Here is a 20,977-nt window from a genome sequence, read left to right as displayed (position 1 = left end):
GCTAATTAAAAAAAAAAGTCTCCTACTTACACATAAAATATCTTACTTCCATTCTGGAAAAATAAGGTCTTTCTTCCCAGCAAAACTGAATTTAAAACCAGAATATAGGGCTTCATATATTTCAAGAGGGTTACCAGCAGTTGTGTTTAGGGTTGGTTAGGACAATATATCAATTGAATATAAATAATAATAAAATAAAAGGTCCTAGAAATGTGGTCCTAGGACTGCGGTCCTGAAACTTCAGCCTCCGGTATTGCAGGAATACCCTACTCCACACATCCACAAAAATGACCTTGACCATTTAGTTTAAGATGATTGAAAAGGTGTCTCAGAAAAGTTGGTTGGTTCTGGAAAAGGTAGTATAATTTGTTTGCAGAGGTTACTTGGTTTAATATTTTTTATGTAATTTAATAAATCCATTGTGTGTATGCGTGTGCACATGTGTGTGTGTGGTTCAGGTATACCATACGTTATTGGGACAAAATATCTCCACACAGAGGGCAATGAGACATCCTTGTCCTTGCGGGGACATTTTTTGGTCCGCATGAGGAAAACAGCTTATAAATCATACAGAATAATTTTTGAAATGGGTAGGTTTAGGGTTAGGGGATAGAATATACAGTTGGTATAAAAATCATTATCATCATGCACACACACGCACAAAAACATGATTTTTGTCTTCATTTAGCTATTTTGTTCTATTCATATACGTTTAAAAGTGCCTCAAGCGTCCAAATACTGTCCAGACAAGACAGTGCAGTTCTAGTTTTATTCCAACTGGCAAAAGGCCATCAACTCTTGCAAACTGTAGCATATTTCTTAAATGGGTTTGAGGCCAGTTCCACTTTAAATAGAATCTGAATAGGGCAAAAAATTATCTTCTCAAGCCAACTCTGGTAAGAGAAGCACTTACATGGTAAGAGGCTCTCTCCTCTCTGTCCAAAGGTTTAGTGACTGACATTTTTCCTGTCACAGGATCGATGATGTAGACGTCACTAGGAGGCTGGTCTGCTCCGGCTCCTGTTATACTGTACCGGATCTCAATCTCTTTGTCCTGGTCCGATCGAATCTGCAATAAAACAGCACAATAAGTAGAGTTCTATAGATAAGAAAACAGAAGATGCTTGATATGTTTAAACTGTCAATTTACTGCTCATATAGAGCAGTGGTTCTCTGTTTTATTTATTTTTGCTTTCAGTACCAAGATTTTACACTGGATAGCAACATGATTTATTGCAACAACAAAACATTTAAATCAAGCATCAAAGTACTTTAATATTGCCATGAACAACAATGAAAAATAACAAAATGGCAGGCTGAATAGTGAATAATAGTGAATTTTGTAAATGCATTAACAACATAGGAAGTGTGATTTACCATCCTAACATACAGTATGGAACAAACACTGGGCCAAATATAATATATTGGCCATATTATTCAATGACTAATGAATTTCCAACAAAATACAGTTGTATGGTCTATTTTGACAACAGCAAAATAAATAGGAAGTTCTGGTTACACTTTATTTTAATGTGTCCCTGTTACAGTATAATTATATATTTAAGTACTGAGTAATATTAATTAACTACATGTACTTAGGGATAAGAGGAGGGTTTGGTTTAGTGTTAGTTTCATGCAATTATGCATCATTTATAGTTATTAGTATAGTAAATACATGTAACATATGTAACAAATATTTTATTATTTCCGGACCAAATACCTTGAGAATGCCTCATCTACACACTTTAATGACAAATTTCTGATAATTTCCGTATTCAATGTCTAAATGATTGCAATCAATGTCTAAATGATTTCTGAAAACATTCTCTTACATATCCACTGATGCTTAGTTAACATTCTTAGAGTTTGCAGAAATATAGATGCTGCTCATATTTTCTGTTATGATTGCACTGCACAACCGATTCAGTCTTTAGGCTGTGGTACCATCAGGAAATTAAAAAAAAAATGTCAGATGGATAATGTGGCAGTGGCGTGTGGCATCAAAAGCTTGTTTATTAATCAAAGTCAAGCCACTGTTGCTTCCCTAATAGTAAATGGTATTCAGCATCAGGGTTTGATGCTTGACAGTTGGATGGAAAGTGAATTGGGCCATTGATCACAATGATGATGCTTCAGCAGACACTTTCTCTCAGCTGTGTGACAATTGCCTGCCATCCAAACCTGACTCAATATGCCTGAGAATAACGAAAACAGACAGAATGATGAAGTACTAAAGCAAAATAGACTCATTTATTAAAGTGTGTATATATTTTGCTGTTAAAATACTTTCCATCTCAGCTTTATGGGCAGAGACAACAGTTAAAATAACAAGTCTGATTTCTCTGTAAACACTGTGGAGCTGGATGCAACAGTGAAATCCAGTGAACTGTGGGTGGGGCCATCCATTAGTCTGACCAATGGGAGAACAGGGGGAGGGGCCAGGAAACCTAAATAGCTGCAGTTTGGAGTAATGAGCATGCCGAAAGGTTTATCATTGGTGAAAAAAAGTTTCTTGTTGACAACTGCGTTGGCCAATCAGCATTAACCACACATAAGTCATTTCTTTAGACCGGAAGAAGATGGTACGTCATGATAAATTACATGCTTAGTAAATACATGATGCAGGGCAACGACTGACTTTGTGGTGAAGTCTATGAGAATGCAGTTACAATGCCCCTAAAATTCAAGATATTAGGGGAAAAAATGCCCCTGTATGGGTTTTTGTCTATTATGATATAGCGATATGCAAATGTGATATTGATTTTGTACAACAGTTCAATAAACATGGTTAATTTTGTGTTGCGTTTTAGACACAGTATTGTCTTTGCTCAATTTGAGAAAATAGTCCCCCAAAAAAAGCCACTTCAGAACTGTTGTTTGCTCTGAGCAACACACTGCAGTGTTTTTTTAACGAATCGAGTGAGCCAATGATTCAGTGACCCATTCATAAAGACAGTCATTCATAAAGACAGCTTTCCTGTAGCTCAAACAGTGGAGCGTTGGCGCTTGCAACACCAAGGATGTAACACCATTAAGAATGTAAATGTGTACCTTAAAATGCAATGTAAGTCGCTTTGGATAAAAGTGTCTGCCAAATGCATAAATGTAAATGTAATGTAATAAGCAACTAGTTAATAGTGGGAATTGGACCCAGTCTCACTTGCTTAATTCCTGAATGAATCAGCCATTTGAATTAATTGGTTGAATGAATGACTGATGACTCACTCATTAAAACAGTGACTTGCCACCACCTACTGGCGGTTTTATAGCTTCCTGGTATCATTTCATTTTTCAATAATTTAATATTTCAACATTAATATTAAAGGGATAGTTCACCCACATATGACAATTTTGCCATCACTTACTCACCCTCAAGTTGTTTCAAACCTGTATGAACGTCTTCCTTCTGTTGAACACAAAAGAAGATATTTTAAAGAATATTGATAACCAGACAGTTGATGGAAATATGGAATATGGAATTCAATGGGTGCCATCAATTGTTTGATTAACAATATTCTTCAAAATATCTTCTTTTGTGTTCAAGTGAACAAAGAAACTCATACAGGTTTGGAACAACATGAGGGTAAGAAAATGATAACATTTTCTTTTAGAGTTAACCATCCCTTTAATACCCATTTAAAACTCATTAATCTCATAGCATTATTTATGCAATTCTAACTGCATTCAAGCCACCGCTCTGAGCAGCATTAAACAGTCTGTGTAAATACCTGTAAATGCCACTTCAGATGCAGATTCTGAAAAAAAGTTAAATTAAAATTTTAATCGCTTGACAGCACTTTTTACAATAGCAATAAAATAAAATTATAATTTAATATTTTGTTTCAGCTTTAGTCATTATTTTATTGTTGTTGACAGACATGTTACAGTGAGAAAAAAACAGTGACTGTATTTGCATCAAAGCCTTCAGAGTTGACATTCATATCATCATCAGACATCAAAGGTGTCCATTTTGTGAATGAATGAATGAATGAATGAAGTTCTGAATATACTCTCAAATGCAATATTCTTAATATCATTATCGCCATTTTTACAGTGAAAGAAGGGAATTGGGCAAAAAGGATTATGACAAACCTGTACAAACCTGTTGTCTATGTTGTATTTATCACTTTTAATAGCTTTTAAAGCTTACGGCCCATCTTTATGTGGAACAGGCAGCTTTCGCAACCAATTGTAAAGACCTTACGGCCTTTCGGCATGTCCATTACTCCAACCTGCAGATACCTCCCCCTCCCCCCACTTGCTAAAAACAATTCCAATGCTAGTGTCACAGAAATTACACATGTCAGTGAAAAACGTCACACTGTATATACACTTCCATTTACTGATGGATTGACATAATGAGTAAAAAAGTGACATTTCTGGCCTACTTTTAATTGAAGCTTGATCATTACCGCGTATGAAATCCTCGCATTCATATTTTTCTTCCAAACTCTGTTTGATGTAAAGAGCAGATGCATACACAATTCTCTCTCATTCTTCCCCCATCCATCTCTTTTCTGTCTCCCGTCTTTCTATCTGGCATCATTAACCATGGCATGGCTCAATGCGATAGACGTTTCCCTCTTCTGTTTTGCCTCTCTCTTTCATTGAAGCAAGAAACATGTTGCAGAACCGTGGGACATTAAACATCTGGATATCAATCTGCTTGATGCTTTTGGTTTGACAGAGGATGTTTCTCACAATAGTTCTTCACATCAAAAGTGCGATTATAACCGATTTTGTTGAAGCATGTTTAGCCTGTTTATGTAACAAAAAGCTTGTCCTATAAAACACCAGAACACAGTTGAGGGCCTCTTTAATCTTTTCATTCTAAGTGGATCAGACACACTTACTTGGAAAAAATCAGACTAGAGAAATCAAGAATAATTGCTGTATAATCAACTGTATAAGCAGATAACATGTTTGAGGACCATAATATTGGTGAATTATGTGAAAAATTAATGCTGTCAAAATTAACATTGATTAACGCATGTGATCAATTAAATGTGTTACGTATATATCAGGCCTTTTCCTGCATATGTTGGCGCCCTCCAAAATGAATCTGTCTCACCAAAGATTTATTTAGAATCCCTTTATTATAACCAACAAAGTATAAAAATGATGTCAATAATGGCTCGTTTCCACTGAGCGGTACGGTACGGTACGGAACGGTACGCATTTATTTGCGTTTCCACTATCAAAAGTTGTGAATGGTACCAAAATGCCGAACCGTACCGTACCACTTTTTAGGTACCCTTCCATTGGGGTACCTAGCACAGTGGAACGGTACTAAAAGGTGGAGCTAGACTCACTGCAGGACGTTGATTGGTTGACAGGGAATCGTCACTTGCGCGTGCTACAAGGGGAATGACAACATAAGAAGCGCCATTTTTTAATATACAGTTTAATAGAATACTACTGTTACTGTATCACGAAATGTAATTTTAAGAGTTTTTCAGGCGAGAATGTAGTTGTTTAAAGCTCAAATCTGTGGTTTATTTATAAAGATGATTTTTTTCCCTCCGGTTGTGAGATCCATGCGGTCAGCGGGCGCTCATGTTTCCCGGCTGGATGAGCCTTTCCTCGGCTAGGCTAGTTCTTCTGACGTTCGCCGCTGACGGTAGTGGTTAAACATGAGATATAATTCGTCTTGTGTAGACCTAACGGGTGATCTTTGGTCTCGTGAATATATCATTCGTTCCCTGTCAATCGTTTTGGCTGAGGGCTAAGTTTAGTTTCATATTAACGTTATAGGCTATTTGTATTTAACTTTACTGTTGTAATGTTAGACTAGAGCGCTGCATTTGACTGAATTGTTTGCTTTATGTCTTATTGTATAGCTTCTTGTACCTTTTACTTAAACTTTTATATTGGCTATTATTGATAAAACTGAAATTTTACAAAAAGAAATATGGTTTCTTGTCATTTTTTTATTACAAGATTATCACTGATGTTTATTGCAACATTTGTACAAATGCATATATTGCCTGAAATATGTTTAATTTTTTTTTTTATTTAAACGAAAAGAGGTAACGTTAGGGTTGTGTTTTAAATTTCGTTTTGTTATAAATAGAATAACGAATAACGTGCAGTGAATAATCAATATGCGTTGCGCATGAACCACATTTGTGTCCCTATAATGTTTAATTTATTTAAATGAAAACGAAAAGAGGCAGAGTGGTGTTTTATAACATATTTCGTTTTATTGTTGCTTAAAATGTACATAGAGTAACAGAGATAACCGGAGTAGCAGAGCGAGCTGAGTGACGCTTTTAAGAACGCGCTGTACCATTTGCATGTAGGAGTCGCACATGGCAAGTACAAACTTTGCGTACCTGATATTGAGAAAAGCCTAATGTCGGCGCTTGTCTTCTTGTGACAAACATGTCGAGGAACAAGAACAAGATCTGCTGTATGTCATCCATTGTAGTTTACTATGTTCTTCTTCGCGCGAAAATGACGTCGATCGAAACACCACGCCTATCAAGTAAGGGTACTGTTGGCAGTGGAAACGCTAGCCAGATCATGGTTAACAGACCCGAACCGTACCGTACTGTCCCGTACCGTACCGTACTGCTCAGTGGAAACGAGCCATAAAAGATTTATTGCACAGCGTCGACAACTTCATTGATTATAATGGGAGTTTGCGCAAGAGTGCAGCTTTGTGTACCTCCAGTTGTACTCAAGTAATTGACGATTATGATTACCTCAGTAAGGATTTTTTTCTGATGTTTTTATTGCTCTGTCCACTTGAGTGGATGATATGCGTTTTTAGTTTTAACTGAAGAGATCCTGTACTAAACATAATACAGTAATAACACAACAATACTTTGTGTATTTATTTTAACTGAATAAAATAATATAAGATTATGTGAAACCTATATTTACTAAAAAATATAATACAGCTTCAAGTATTGCAAATGCAATTGAGTTTGTTCCCATTTGACCAGCAGACAAAGAACTTCATACAAGTTGAACTTCGTGTGTCTTTGAAATCTGAACATGAGGACGTGATTCCATCAAAGATCTCTACAACTGGTGAAGGTAAAACTCTGTGGAAACCCAACTCAGGCTATGTAAAAAACACTCACGCTCGTATATTGATTTACCCTTATTAGCTGATAGTTCTGATTATGTTTAAAATGCACACCTCTCAGAGAAAAACCTCAGACTGAAATCTACATTGATTTATTGATGTTTTCAGACTGTGGAAAAAAAAATCGACCAGGTGATTTTCAGGTGCATCTGAAATGAGCAGTGTTGGGAGTAGGGTTGCAAAATTCTGGGAATTTTCAAATATGGAAACTTTCCATGGGAATTAATGGGAATTTAAGGGAATTAACAGGAATTTATGGGAATAAACTGGGAATTTTCAAAGTTGAAGGTTGGCTCTTATAGGGAACTTAAATATAGTTGAGGAAAGTATATTTTAGCATAATCTTGACTAAAACAAACAGATGCCATTCAAATACACTTGAATATCCATGCCATTCCTCAATCACATGCACATAGCACACTGCTTACTGCATGGCTATTGAGACCACACCCCCTACTGGCACTGTGCATGCCTCCATCACATGTACAGAAGCCCAAAGCACAAGACTATTGAACGCACACATTTGAGCCTGTGGACTAAACAAAGTGAAGTAAGTTTTGATGATATCATGGGGAAATATATTTATTAAATGTTTAAATTGCAAATATCACATACAAATGTATTCATCTAGTAGATAGCAAGCTGATAAGTTAGATGCTAAATAAGCTAGCATAACTTTATTTACCACATAAGTAGGGCTGGGCGGTATGACGGTATATATCGTTACCGCGGAAGAAAATGTCAACCGTAACAGATTTTTTTTATTCCGTGTATACCGCAAAATGTAAATAAGTAGGCGTGGTTAACTCACATGCAGCGTGCGTGAGACTGAGACACTGATATTTGTCAAAGAAACATGAAGAAACACCAAGAGGATCCACAAAAGGAATTACGTTTTCAAAATTAACGTGATATTTTCAGGGGGAAGGCGCAGAAGTCAACTAGAGCAGTGCAGCACACTGAAAGTTTAGAGAGACGCACATGCTCGCAACGGGGCTTACTTGACAACAAGTTCATATATCAATATTCTAACGAATAGAAATAACCTTAAATAATGTATCTATCCGTCTCTTATGTGTACAGTTACTTTCAGAGTGGACGCGCAAGCGGTTGCCGTGGTAATGAATATTTCCAAAATTCCCCAGCTTAACTTCCCATGGAAATTTACCGGAAACTGTCCGAAAATTTACCGAAAATTTACCGAAAATTTTCCGGAAATTTTCCACCCCTTTGCAACCCTAGTTGGGAGTAACGCATTACAAGTAACCAGTGCTGGGTAGTAACTGATTACATCTAATCATATTAAAAAAGTACTTGTAATTAGATTATATTACATTTTTAAAATACTCGTAATCAGACACAGTTACTTTTCTGTTGATTACATGAGTACGTTATTCTCACAATGGCAGTAAATTATTAATAAATTATTTGATTCTACTTCTTTGTTATATTTAAAATTTTCCTTTCTATAAAAGTCTACTGCCTAGAAACATTCAGAAGGTCTTCCAGGTTTGTGGAGTTGCACACACAGACCAGCCGCTAGTCATGTGCCGATCACTGAAAACTGAGACCCAATAAAGCATTTGATCACTGGATTAACAGAAATCATTTCACTTTTAAGAAGTGCTTTCTCAACATTGCATATTTAATCAGCTCCTGACAAACACATTAATTATTATTTGAATTATTACTCAGTGAGTCATTTAACCTTGTATTATTGTCTCTGGAATGCTTTTGTCTTTCAAACACATTCAAATTCATGTAATTTCATATTTACATGCAATGGCAAGGATTCTCCACATTTTTGTCAGCTGAACCTCTTTGAATTTCCTGTTTCCTGTGATGCAGAAGACTTCTTGAATTTCCTTATTTTAAATAAGGCATTTTCACCAAATATTTTACACCTCTGTCTTCATTATTTAATACCCACCCTTTTACTGCACTGACTTCTCCATAAACAGGAATACGACTGAAAAAATGAGAGCAGAGTGGAGAGATATCCTTCAGGAGATGCGTTCATGCGCCCACTTATGCATCTCCACTTCCAAGCGATGCAACACTTCATGAAACATCACCAGATTCGAAATTATGACCGTGTTTCTGTGTGTCACTGGGCTTTGCGATGCGCAAGACATTTGATGTGAGGGGATTTTGTGCTGAAGCAATCAAATGTAAACCCTGACGCGTTTGAGTCACGGGATATAAAACCCACATCCCGCCTACCCATTTCGTGAGCCGTAGGTCTGGAAACCATGCGTGAAAGTGAAATGACTGGTGAGCGTGCTACAGTCCTTCTTTTGCATAACGTATTCCGCAGACTGAGCGTGATGGCTTTCTCTTCATTTCACTCAGACACTGAACTCTCCCACACATGACCTTTCAGAGCAATATCTGAACCTCGCTCTCCCACTCTCTCTGCTTTGGTAAAGTTCTCTTTCTATTTAAACGGCTGCTAAAAACATCAAAGAGAAACGCAGCTCAGGACATTGAGACTCGTGTATTGATTTGGTAATAAAACGTATTCCTGGTAGCTTTCAGTACAGCTCGAGTTTGCATTCAATATCGAGGTTTTCCAAATAGACAAAAAGCCAAGAATCAAAGTTCAGAATTTTTTTTTTTTTTTTTTTTTGTCTCTTACATCTCTTACATTCTCTTCTTGCATGAACTGGCAATCAAATCCGAAATCACAGAAATAGTTCTTTGTATTCTGCTAAGAATATGTCGGTTACATTTCAATTTAGAGCCTGAAAGGGACTGGAAATTTCTTGCGGTAGGAAAAATAACATACCGCAGCATCCTCCTTGCAAACATTTGAAAAATGAATGGCTTTCTGGGAGGCTGACAGGTAAGAGATTGGTATGTGGGCTACATTGCATGGATCAAAGAGAGTTTTTCTGCTCAATAATTCAGCAGTCGTGGTGCACCATGAACACACACCTAGAATATCCACCTTTCCTGATTCAGATGAATCGACATTCGACACTCCAGCCATCCCGATGACACACACGCTTAAATATCCCAGAGGGAAAGGAGGCAAGGTCTCTTGTACATTAAAAAGTCTCTTTAAAATTCCTCCCATGGGCAGCCTGGAAGGATTTGTCATGTTTTCAACCCCAGCCCCCCAAACTCCCTGTTTAATGAATGTTCTTTATAATACTAAATTGAATAAATGATGATCGTGCCCTCGTTAAGTCCCCTGGGCTTGATTGAGTCATCGGAATTCAGTGCTAATGACAAAAAGCAATTTTTGAAATCTTCCTCCCACTCGTTAGTTGTAGAATTACAGCGAGCGCGGGGTGAATCGGGGGAAGATGGCTGGCACGTGAGGAACGTGCCCTTTCCGCAGATACCATGTTGGAGATAAATGCTGCGTTTCTAGGGCAGGTTCAGAGTGACTTCTGCCTTTTTCTGGCGAGCTTTACGGTCCTGGGAGAGGTTGTATCAGAGCCCCTTTCAAAAGAGCAAATGGAGTCAGGCGAGGGATTAGCACCAGTGCCATGGAGCAACTCGTTACAAGTAGTGACACTATTAACTACATTTCTTTTTTTGCAGTAGTTTTCAAAATAGTGCAGCTTTCCCAGTAACAAGCTACTTTTTGCAACAAAAAAGTTAAGTGATGCTTCTTCTGTCATTGTACAGGAACAGCAAGATTGTTTTTGTGCACTCCACAGTTGCTACATTAAACAAATTAGAGAAATAAAAAGTATAAATGTAGTTCTTCTTTATTATGGCAAATTTGATTATATTAATATAGCAGCATTTACAACAGTTAATGTTCATCACTACTTTTCAACTCAGTTATATCAAATAAATATATTATATTGTTTCTAGTTGTAATCAGTGAAATTATATTTGTTATATTTTTACCCTGGAAAACATCACACAGAACAGAGATAAGTAACTGAAATAAAAATCAGAAAAAGTCATGGGAAAGTCAAGGAAACTTCCACAGTGAATAGTAATTTTACAAGTTATCTGTTCTAAAATATTTCATATAGACTAGACTAGAGCAGGAATTGGTCTTTGTAAGTGCAAGTATCCAATTATTTTTTTTTAAAACCCTTCTTCAGTATTCACAAAAGATAAAAAAAAAAAAAGTCATGGTCAAAAGTTTTGGGAACCCTGTTATGTATTCAAAAAACCTCAATGTGCCTGAAAAAACGTGCCTCTGCTTAAATTATAATGTTAAAAAGTTTCATATTTAAGTGAGGCTGTAGTTACTTTTTGTTAGTAGCCTTTAGTGTACTTTTCAAAAGAATAGCATGCTGTAGTTTAACTACTTTAAGTAAGCTTAGTGCAATAACTGATCAGCAACATGTTAACTGTAACAAATAGAAAACGCATTAATGCAAAGTGACAGCCCGAGACATTAGAGGTATATTGTTATCAGTTTATACTCCTAGGGAGTCGAACCCGTTACTGCAGAGTTGCTAGCGGCAGTCGAGAGAAACCTCATGACGTGCAGGGAACGTTCAAAATAAAGCTTAATGCTCTTTTACATCAGAGACTGAATCCTTCATTAGCTTTTCTCTGCATTGCCGTTTTTCATTTTGGGATTCGGCATAATGAAACAGACAACGTTTGAATAACAAATGTACTATTAATTTCAAGTTATTTGAAGTTATTCACATGTGCAACCAAAGTAAGAAAACTCAAATTAAGAGAGAGAGAAAATGAAAAGCAACAAATAACCAAATCATATCAAAACCCTCTTGGAGTTCATTGAAATGCGTGACTGAAGTCCAAAAAGTCAGTTTCTTTTCTATGGGTCTCTCTGGACTCAACTAAAGTGTCTTGATGGCTCTCTCTTATTTCTTGCCCATCAGTAATGGCTTTTTTTTTTTTTTCTTGATTTTATAGTATTGCACTCTCGTTTTACGACTTCTTATTGGTACTGTCTGCTCTTCCTATGAGAACCCGAGGCGTTCAAGCAGGCATTGAGAGTCAAGAGCTTTGTGAGGTGGTTGATGAGCTGGTCAACGGGTGCAGTCTGATAAGTTCTCCAACTTACAGGCCACCTCGAGCTTCCTACAGGCTGCTTCCATAACTAAAGCACTGTGTTCTGGTAGTCTCATTGCAGTCAAGCTGGTCGAATTTGTCTTTTAGTGTCCTTTAGTGCTGCTATTTTCGACCACACACCTGATATATGGTTTAATTTGTGGCAGCACTCGTGTAACCTTTGCTGTACTCTAGTTAAAGTTCTTACAAAGTGGTTAACTACAAAGTGTTCTGCTAGCAGCTGTGCATGAATGCATTTGTGGGTGTACGTGCGTCTTTACTAAGATTTCTGATTGCATATTGTGCTAGAACCATCACACTCAATACAAGCCTTTGCCCGACTAAATGGAGACCAGGGCTGCTGTTTAGTTTCATTGTCTTCCATTCAGTATTCCTTAGACAGATGGATACTATTCACCAGGATGAATCATCTTCCTGCCAGAATGCTAAAGGATGAGCAATGCACCAAAAAAAAAAAAAAAAAAAACGTAAGAAGCCAGAGTACAGGACTTATTGAGAAAAGAAAGAGTGGCTGAAAAATGTTTAGTGTAACGGTTGAAACTTATTGCTTTGGCAGACCATTCAAGACGATTTAGGAAATAGTCGTGCGCATTTAGAAGATTAGTCTCATCCTTTAAGGCTAAGGTTTAAAGTAATAAACAATAAACCTCTTTACATCCATAAATATGTGACCAAAACCTGGCAGCTTTACCCTACAGTACATCGCTTCCAAAAGTGTCTATCAAATGCTTCCTACCTTCGTAAATCTGACAGCAGTCTACTTCTGTCAGTTTTATAACTCTCGGAATCATAACATAGTTTCTTATGTTTAACATCAAGGTGATAAGAAAACAAGCTGTTCTTCAAGGCATTCTGTCACATTTTGATTCTGGATGGTGTATCTCCTCAGAGCCCTGTCAGGTGTGATGGAGGTTCTGTGTCAATGACGGACAAATTCAAATGCGGAGATGAGCCGTTCAGGCAGAGAGCGGACTATAGAAGAAGAAAACAAATGTTTTTATGTGATCTGGTAACTAAAACACATCTGGAATTAATCACTTATACATAAAAATTTAAAGGTAGCTTTTATTTTTACCTTTTATTTATGGGTAAGTTTACAGGGAATATATGTTTGCATTTTCTGAACTGATTTTGAGGGAAGCTGAAAATCTACATATTAACATAGTAAAATGTGTTAAATGGTGTTGCGTGTCAGAGAAGCTAAACCTTTTTACCTTATCTCTTCCTAAAGGCAGCATATTAGTACCTTAAGGACTAAAATGTACACTTTAGGCATTATTATGTACCCATACTAATATGAATATGTACTTATATATATTTGTACCTTTAAAATACCCTTTAGATGCTAATATTTATCTACTATGTACTAATTAGTACTAAAATGTACCCTTTAGGTGCTAATATTCATTCATTATGCATTAATATGTACCTTAGCTATACCTTAAGGTAATAATATATGCATTTGCATACCTGAAGTACTAAAATGCACACTTTAGGTACTAATATGTGCCCTTTAAGGAAGTACTTGTACTTGCATATTTGCATCATAAGTAGTAATTAGTGCTAAAATGTCCCTTTTGAAATTAAAATATATAATTTAGTTACGTGCCATTACCTACTGTACCTAATTAGTACTAAAATACTCTTTAGGTACTAACCCTTAAGGTACTATTATGTACTGCATATGCATTTGCATATACTGTACCATACAAAGTGATTAGTACTTTGTTTCCTTGCTTTTATTTTGTGATTATTTTTATTCCTCTCTATGTAAAGCACTTTGAATTGCCATAGTGTATGAAATGTGCTATATAAATAAACTTGCCTTGCCTACTAAAATGTTAGGTATATGCTAATATGTTATATCATTTAGTTACACTGTAAACCGTGATCAGTTGGCTTAACTTAAAAAAAGTAAGGAAACCAGTTGCCTTAAAATTATGAATTAAATAAACTTTATGCGCATTTGAAGAAAAAAAAAAGTTATGTGGAAGTTCACATAACTTATTTTTTTCAATTACGCATGAGGTTTATTACTTAATTTTAAGGAAAGGGTTTCCTCACTTTTTTAAAGTCAACTGATCACTTTTTACAGTGTACGTCAAAGTACTAATATGCACAGTATGCATTTGCACATTAGAACCTTGAGTTTACAAAGAAGTTCTCAAGGTACTAATATGCAAAATACATTTAATACGTACCCTTAAAGAGACATATTATTTCCTAAAGTGTCCATATTAGTACTACAAGTACTAAAATGTAGACTTTAGGTACTAATATGAATATGTACTTGCATGTTAAGTATATATTAATACTAAAATGTAAATTTTTGGGTATATGTACCCTTTAGTACATGTACTTTAGGGTACCAATTGGTACTTAAGGTACTGATATGTACCCTAAAAGTACTAATATGTACCCCTTCAGGTGTAGAAAAGTAACAAAATTGTCCTTTTGAGTGTCCTGTCCCTGTACTGTCCTTTAGTTGTATTCTCAACTGAATATTGTTTTTCCCTGACAGTGTACACTGATATAGCTGGAAGCATAATTAAATTAGCCAAATTATGTAATAAACAAACATGCAAGGGGCAGACAATAAACAAAGGTTTGTGAAATTGAACTTATTGCAATTGTATGGCAATTTTTCAGAGTTCTGTGCACACGAATTCAGCCTGCTTAAGGGTTACAAGAAGACAAAATGGAATATGTATGAAAAAAGAAGTCATGAACGACATCTTTAAGATTGAGTTCCGGATGCTCAGGTTTAATATTTCTCAAGTGAAAGCTGGAGTCAGTCAAATACTCTTACTCTTAAATCCCATTAGAAACAGACGAAACTGTCTGTTCCACACAGGCTACTTTATTATGGATCCTAGCCTGAATTGGAAAGGAATATAGAGCATGATTTTGAAATATAGATTTTGTTCTTCCCTGCCTTTTCTCTCTCTCTCTTTTTGTTGTCGCCCTGCCTCTTGCTATCTGGGTATGGATAGCATGAAGAGGAGTTCCATCTATATAAATGAGTTGGCAATGGAACATGAGGGGGTGATTCAGCCAGACTGATATGCGAAATTTAAACCGGCTCTATTCCAATGTACTGAAACACGTATTATTTGACTCTTGAAAGCTCTGCCTCATTTGACTGTAATTCCTCAGGTCCTGTAGTGAGATTAATGGCCTGGCCTTAATTCCAACAGTGCTGGCTGTACCTATAAAGGCGAGTTTTGTAATCGTAACCTCATGTGACTTTGAGCTAATACAGATTGTAATTTAAAGAGAAGTGTCCACGTTCCATGTGCTGTAGGTATTGGGGGAAAAAATCCCCGCCGAAATCCCTTAAGTGTAAAATGAAGGCATGTACAGCATGTGTAAGATACAGAAATTGAAAAGCTATGCTTATTATGCTCACTAGGGAAGCTGATCGGACTGAATACAATACGTAATCATAGAGCTAACCGATATCAGGAGTTTATCACGAGGAGAATAAAGAGAAAGACTGAAAGATGAGCCACATCGCCAGGGCTGCAGTCATGCGGATCTTTTGTCAACGTGATCGATTTCTCTGTCTCCCCTGAAAGTTGTTTTTATTTTGAGACATAGAGAGAGAGAGAAAGAAAGGGAGAGGGAGCGACAGTGCAGAAGAGAAAATAACCATCTGAGTGAAAAGACGAGAGGAACGGAGAAGGATGAAGAGAGACAGCCATCTGCACAGATACAGCCCAAATCAAATTGCATGAATTCACCACTGCATTCTCAGAGGAAGACGAACAGGAGATGAAGAGTGGAGTGCGCCAATAACCGCATGATGTAGACAAATAAAAGAAAAAATTATATCGTCAGAAGAAGAAGAGTGGGAGCCTGTTGCTTTTGCAAGGTTAAATGTTCTCCTATTTCAATGATAGTAAATAAAATAACATATAATTTGAACATGTTAGAAAAGTTTTGTCATATCATCTCATACACATGCACACCAAACATAGCAGCACCCTTGTACACTTAAAGCACCAGTATAAATGTGTGAATGCCTTTCTGCTCATTAACAAAATGTCAGAGACCATTTTTTTAAGGAACAGCATAGCACTCAAATACCCATATAAAAACGTTTTCAAAAATGTTTCAAATTATTTACACTACGTTTATTTGTGCATTTGGCATAACGTTATAAATAAATAAATAAATCCCCATATTTAATATTAGATGGTTAGTCTGCAAGGATTTCATAGACCCTCATATATACAGTATACAATATATATATTTGGTGTGAGATGATATGACAAAACATTTCTAACATGTTTAAATGTTATGTTTAAACATTAATTATTAATATTATGTTTAAATTATATGTTTTTTTTATATATATATATTATTATATATACATTATATATATATATACTGTATATGAAGAGTTCAGATTAAGTGCCATCTGAAATTTTCTTCTAGAATGATCATTTTTTATAAAGCTTGTATATTTAAGTTAAGTAATTTCACTTAAATGACAATTAATAGGTCATTTGCATTGCCATTTAAGTGAAATTACTGAACTTAAATATACGAGCTTGATAAAAATGATCATTCTAGAAGAAAATTTCAGATGGCACTTAGAGCCTCTTGATTTCTTGCATCTGAACTCTTCATATGTAGTACCATAAAAGAAATATTCAAGGATTTCATAGACCTTCATACATTTATCAGAGGCGGACAGAGTACACAGCTTCATTACTTGAGTAAAAGTACAGATACCCCTTGCTAAATTTTACTCAAGTACAAGTAAAAGTACTACAGTCAGATGTCTACTTATAAGTAAAAGTACTGAAGAACTTGTTTTTAAAAGTACTTGAGTATCAAGAGTACAAGAGTACATTTTCTAAATATTGCATTACTACTGCCACAGTGCTTACATTGGTAAACACAGCAAACACTTGAAGCGAAAACTATCATTAACTTGTTCAGAAAATTGAAATAGTCTGTCGAGGTGGGGCCACGGGTTGGCACATTCCAGGGATGGACCTGCTGCGTCTTCATCCATGGTTTCGTCTCTTATCTAAATCTGACCATGGAGTTGACTTTGGCGGAAAGCTGAAGGTGATTGCTGATAGGCTGTCCCAATCAGTGGCGCCTGCACAATCCAATCACGTTTGAGAGGGGAAACAACAAATTGAGGGTTTCCGAGATTTTTTTTTTTTTTAGAAGAAGTAACGGGTACTCACGGTTATGGATAGAAATGTAGTGGAGTAAAGAGTACAATATTTGCCTCTCAAATGTACTTGAGTAAAGTCATGAGTACTCCCCAAAAATGATACTCGAGTAAAGTACAGATCACTCAAAATTGTACTTAAGTACTGTACTCAAGTAAATGTACTCCGTTACTGCCCGGCTCTGACATTCATACAATATATACCATACAAAAAAATCTAGCATCATTTGCCAATTGGTTTAAAAAAGTGTATGCTATTATTTAATTAATTCATTAATTCTACATTTACATTTAATCTTTTAGCAGACGCTTTTATCCAAAGCGACTTACACATAAGTAGAGCAATTGAAGCAATCAAAGTAGCAATATGAAAGTGCACGTTTTTAAATAGATATAGAATAGTAAGTGATAGCATTAATGGCATAAGTATTAGTATTAATGTCTTAAGTGTGAAACCAATGGAATGAATAAATCTGTGTGACTTGAAAAGTGTCCAAATACTTTCTGGGGACACTGCATGTGCCCTGAAGGCTTATTAATGCTGAGAACTCAATAAGACAGTCATCAAGTCATGCGTCAAAGCATTTGAATAGAACTTCACAGACTGAAACGGCATGAACCGTATTCACACACGCTCCGCAATAGCGGGCCAAGCTCTTTTCCCATCCGTGAGGAGGGGAATGGAATGGTGTTGAAATGAGATAATTAGCAAGAAAATTAATATTAATGGGTACTAAGAATTGAATCACAAATGCAATTACAGCATTAGCTTTGCAATTAAAATAGTTAGCCGCTGAATAGCTGGATACTCATGGAATTAAGGGAGTTTTTCCACATATCAACAATGACATTAATTTCCCAAAGTCAGCACAATGGGCGAACAGTACAAATAGAGCCTTTATGTATTCCCTAGTCCAGTCCCACTGTATTCTCCAGGCATTAGACTCTCTTTTTCTCTCCCTCTATAAAAGCCCAAGGACCCCAGAGACAGTGGCACAAGCTAATGACTGCTTTCAGTCCAATCACGCTGTGTCTATTGAAAAGCACAATGGACAAATCCCTGGGTACAAGCTAAGAGGTGGGGCAGCGGCGTGAAAGGGGGGGCTGGGTAATTAGAGAGACAACCTCTACACGTCTCCAGGAGAAGGAGAGATGCCGTTGTGCTGCTTCTGCACTTTTTCTACTGTGCTAGTCGCAGCCATCCACCTCACCCATCTTTCCACTCTCGCTCTCTACTCCATGCTCTTATAAACACACACACACACATAGCATGAAGAATGGATGCAGGGAGAAATGTCAGGCGCACTGGTGAGGCAGGAAGGGATAGAGAATAAAGAAGGAGCCAGAGATGCAGATGAGAGAGGGGCTTAATAAGGGGGATGGAGCGAATCATGGCTATCATAATGATGTCACTGGTTAATGGGGTGTTAGTTTAGCGTTATAAGCCTCCAAATGGCTTCTAGAATCTCTTGGGTGAAATTTATAGCTTTTCGAGCCACAAAATAAAGTGTTTTCGCAACAAACCTTCTTATAAGGGCTAAGGATATGTTCGGAGTGTTACTACCGTTAACACTCCAAAAGTGTATACACAACAATTCAAAAGTTTGGGGTTTGCATTAAATTGATCAAAATTGACAGTAACAACATGTATAATGTTACAGAAGATTTCTATTTCAAATAAATGCTGTTCTTTTGAACTTTGTATTCATCAAACAATCAGTTCCCACACAATTATTACACAGCACAACTGTTTTCAACATTGATAATAATAAGAAATGTTTATGGAGCACCAAATCAAAGCATATAAGAATAATTTCTGAAGGATCATGCGATCCTGAAGACCGGAGTAATGGATGCTGAAAATTCAGCTTTGCCATCACAGGAATAAATTACATTTTAAAATATATTAAAATAGAAAACAGTTATTTTAAATTGTAATACTATTTCACAATACTACTATATTTTTGATCAAATAAATGCAGCCTTGGTGAGCATGAGACTTCATTCAAAAACATAAAAAATTCTTACAGACTTACCAAACTTGTGAACGTTAGTGTATATGGTTAAGTATATGCAGTACAGCTAGGTGTTGTCTGGTTATTATGAATGTTTACACCAATTTTGTACAAAAATGCCATAATTAAATGGAATTCCAATCAAATAATGAGTTAGCAGCTAATACTTCCAGTTCATACATAACACTGGAAAATGTCAAGTCTTGTGCAATGCATAATGGGATATAGCACTCCAGGCATTGTGATCTGTGGTGCAATGGTCATCATTTTGGTGAATGATTTTGGGCCATTTAGGCACTGAATATGTGCATGCTGAAAATGATCATACAGTGCACAGTAAACATACGACATAATGCAGCAGATATAGTATGAATATATCCCTCCCTTCAAAATATGCTTCCGATAAAGATGTAAGTACCCACACATGTAAAGAACAAGCTGTGATAGAAGTCTAACATGTATATTACATTAAAATAAGAGGGTTGTGTGGGCGGCGGAGACATGAGGGAGGTCAGCGACAAGCATTCGGCAATGCAGCTTTCTTACAGGCTAAATTAACACAATACCTTCTTAGTGAAATAGAAACGATCAGTTCTCATTACAATGTTTTTTTTTATATAAAAACTTTCAAAGCTAGCATTATACACACCCACACACAAATGCTCACACTTGCAAGCAAGCAGCTGCATTAAGCCATTTAGCGCAGGTTCTTGAAGCCGAAATCGTGTGGGCCCACATTCAAGTAAGTTCGGTACTCAGCAAATGAACTTTCTAACACTTGAGCTAAGTTTCACACTATACGTCTTGCTTATTTAAAAGCACAGTTTTTCAAGGCCAGCGTGAGAAATAACAATCATTCAGACTCTCCATTCAAGTGAATATGTTACCCTCTGACCCATGCTTTTACTGCCTCTGATTAAGTTAGGTGGTAATAGAAGAGCCCCACCAGGACACTTACACTAGCTGTAATGCTATAGGCTATGTTTGACTGCCAGTTTTATTCAAGGAGCATTCCATGAGATCTAATTATGCTTCTACCACACTGGGTTTTTTGCTTTAGGTAGAGATGTGCAATCACATAGCAAGCAGCTTAGATTAGAGCTTGATGTCTCCTTTGTGTGGGTGATCGCCCTCAGATATCTTGACTCCAGTCAAAGCAGAATATCTAAACTTCTGTCTTTCATTGGTATGCCCAAGGAGTTCACCGCAAAACTATTTAGATTGTATATATGACAAAACTGCATGAATATGCTGGCCAAGTCTTTGTTCTCTCAGCTTGTCCTTAAAGGAACAGTTCTCTCCAAAATGAAAACTCTGTCAACATTTATTCACTCTCACTTTGTTCCAAACCTGGGTGAGACTGGAGATTTCAAGTTTAGAAAAGTAAGCAAAAGCACCATAAAAGTTACAATAAAAGTGGTTCATATGACTTATGTGCTTCTGAAAGCAACATCTGAATCCTTCACAGAGTGAGCTGTTCACCACTGCAACCAAGTCACTGAATCAGTGAGTTGAACTTAAGAACGGGATCAGTTTGATTTTCAAATGAATCACTTATTCAGACCTGTTTTGTGAAGCAGATCAAATGATTCAATAAAAAGATCTAACATTCACAAATTTCTTTCTTTCATAAACTCTTATGAATGCACAAAT

General features: G+C 36.5%; 1 protein-coding gene across 2 annotated transcripts in view; it reads right to left on the bottom strand.

Annotated features, from left to right (window-relative positions):
- cdh4 (cadherin 4, type 1, R-cadherin (retinal)) overlaps window positions 1-20,977 on the bottom strand; it is a 241,745-nt gene that overhangs the window by 48,715 nt on the left and 172,053 nt on the right. For both annotated transcript variants that reach the window (XM_084394671.1, XM_084394670.1), the window contains exon 6: window positions 914-1,069. In XM_084394671.1, coding sequence (XP_084250797.1) covers window positions 914-1,069 — 156 coding nt within the window. The remainder of the gene's footprint in view (window positions 1-913; window positions 1,070-20,977) is intronic.

This window comes from Rutilus rutilus (assembly GCF_951802725.1).
Source record: "Rutilus rutilus genome assembly, chromosome: 22".
Classification (NCBI taxonomy): Eukaryota; Metazoa; Chordata; class Actinopteri; order Cypriniformes; family Leuciscidae; genus Rutilus; species Rutilus rutilus.
The sequence above is the reverse complement of the archived record's forward strand: the minus strand, read 5'-3'. Positions and strand labels throughout refer to the sequence as shown.